We start from the raw sequence: 1721 nt of genomic DNA, 5'->3' as shown, positions 1-1721 counted from the left end.
ACATCATGTTTGTGTAACTCTTGTGAGAACAACTGTTGCTCTCTGTATTTCTTTAAATAGGTCCGTTTATTTTGTGGCTAATAGCTAAGCATCTATGTTTGATAATCTGATGTGAAATCATGAGGAGTCCCTGAAATTGTAATTATTCCTTTGGGACATCCTCTCTACTGAGTTAGGTGATCAGAAGCCTCTGAAAATCAGAGCACTTCAGTTTAGAAGTGAAATTAGGTCTCTGAGTTACTTTAGGAAGCTTAAAGCTTTAAGATAAGTCCTAATCTCCTCTCTTTACCCTTTATATGCAACACAATTTCTTCCTTTTTCAGAGGGGAATTTTGTGATGGACAGGAATAAGAGAGAACATGGGGATGAACTCAACACAGCATGCTACAGAGAAGACCAAGACCCATGCGAGGAAGACAGCGAGGAGGAAGACCTGTACACTGCTGTGCAACTGGAGGAATCTGTGTATGATTTCATACTGGGGGAGGAGGAGGAGAAGGAGAAAAGGAAACGTTGCAGGTCCTTCATCATGAACAGGCCACCAGCCCCCGCCCCTCGTCCCACGTGTTCCCTGGTCAGAGAGGAGAACACGCCCTATATAGTACAAGGTCAGTGCTGCTGCTTTGTTGGTATCTTCTAGTAGAATGCAGACGTGTCTCTTCTATTTGATGAATACCATTTTTGAAAAGACTAAGATCCCTGTTCAGTTACCTTCAAACCAACACATTGTTTCAGTCAACCTATTCTTACCCTTCAAATGAGCTGAGAACATCTCTGAATAATGTTAATTTTCAGTTGGCATGTCAGATAGCATCACAATTTTTATTTAGCTTTTTAAAAATCATGAGAATATGAGGGAAAACTAAGAATCACTGGGCTAGCTGTGAGTGTATCTGTTCTAGCAATTGCCTTTCCTTTTAGTTTCTTTACTGAAATGTTTTTACTTAATTCTAAGAGAGAAATTTCAGTCTCTTTTTTTTTTTTTCCTGATGAGAACAGTGGGGAGAAATACCTGTGTCAGAATTCCTTTTCCAAATATCCTTTCTCCAACACAAAATGCTAGAATTGGCCACCATTTCTAGATAGGATCATTGTATTTCTATCAGAAAGGATTATGTGCTTTTACCGTTACTATGAAAACTGGGGAACTTTTTTGAGCTTATTCATGGAAATATAAGGCTGGAAGGGATTTCAGGTATCTTTGCATTCAAGTTCAGACTGAAGCCTAATTTCATAGTAACAAAAGGAATTCGGTGAACTTACTGCAGAGATCTCTGTATCAGTCCCAAAAATCCATGCTGTCTGCATTTCCTGCCTCCTCTGCAAAAACCTGCCAATGTATAAGAATATGCATAAGAGTAAATGGTAGAAAAATAGGCTGACAAAGGACACCATTAGATTGCTTTCTGCATGCAGTGCATGATTTGCACGAAATCAGAATTAATACCATGCAAAACATTCACCAAGTACAGAGAAGCACCTCCTTTTTCATACCTTTCTCAGTCAGTGATTTCCTTTATTCTTCTTAGCTGCTCTCTTCCTCCAGGCTGTATTACTCCAGGTTAGAGCCAGAATGCATGGGCTAATGTGGTCATCATTTAGGTGCTCTTTCTTCAGCCTATTCATGAGGCAGAAGTATGAATTATTACAGTAGTCACAGTGGTTATTACAAGAACAGATGGGCAGAGGGGGCCTGTTACAGCTATAAAAGTCATGAAAAT

At 39.5% G+C, this 1721-nt stretch overlaps 1 protein-coding gene across 1 annotated transcript in view; it reads left to right on the top strand.

Moving 5' to 3' along the window:
* The first annotated feature begins 327 nt into the window (after positions 1–327).
* The window catches only part of LOC114071681 (B-cell scaffold protein with ankyrin repeats-like), a 20381-nt gene continuing 18987 nt past the window's right edge, over positions 328–1721 (top strand). Inside the window, exon 1 of the mRNA XM_027909526.1 lies at positions 328–608. Within this exon, the coding sequence (XP_027765327.1) occupies positions 338–608 (271 nt within the window). The 5' untranslated portion in view covers positions 328–337. The remainder of the gene's footprint in view (positions 609–1721) is intronic.

Source organism: Empidonax traillii, unplaced genomic scaffold (genome assembly GCF_003031625.1).
Source record: "Empidonax traillii isolate 1590-97213 ecotype Southwest subspecies unplaced genomic scaffold, ASM303162v1 scaffold2195:size33200, whole genome shotgun sequence".
Taxonomy (NCBI): Eukaryota; Metazoa; Chordata; class Aves; order Passeriformes; family Tyrannidae; genus Empidonax; species Empidonax traillii.
The sequence above is the reverse complement of the archived record's forward strand: the minus strand, read 5'-3'. Positions and strand labels throughout refer to the sequence as shown.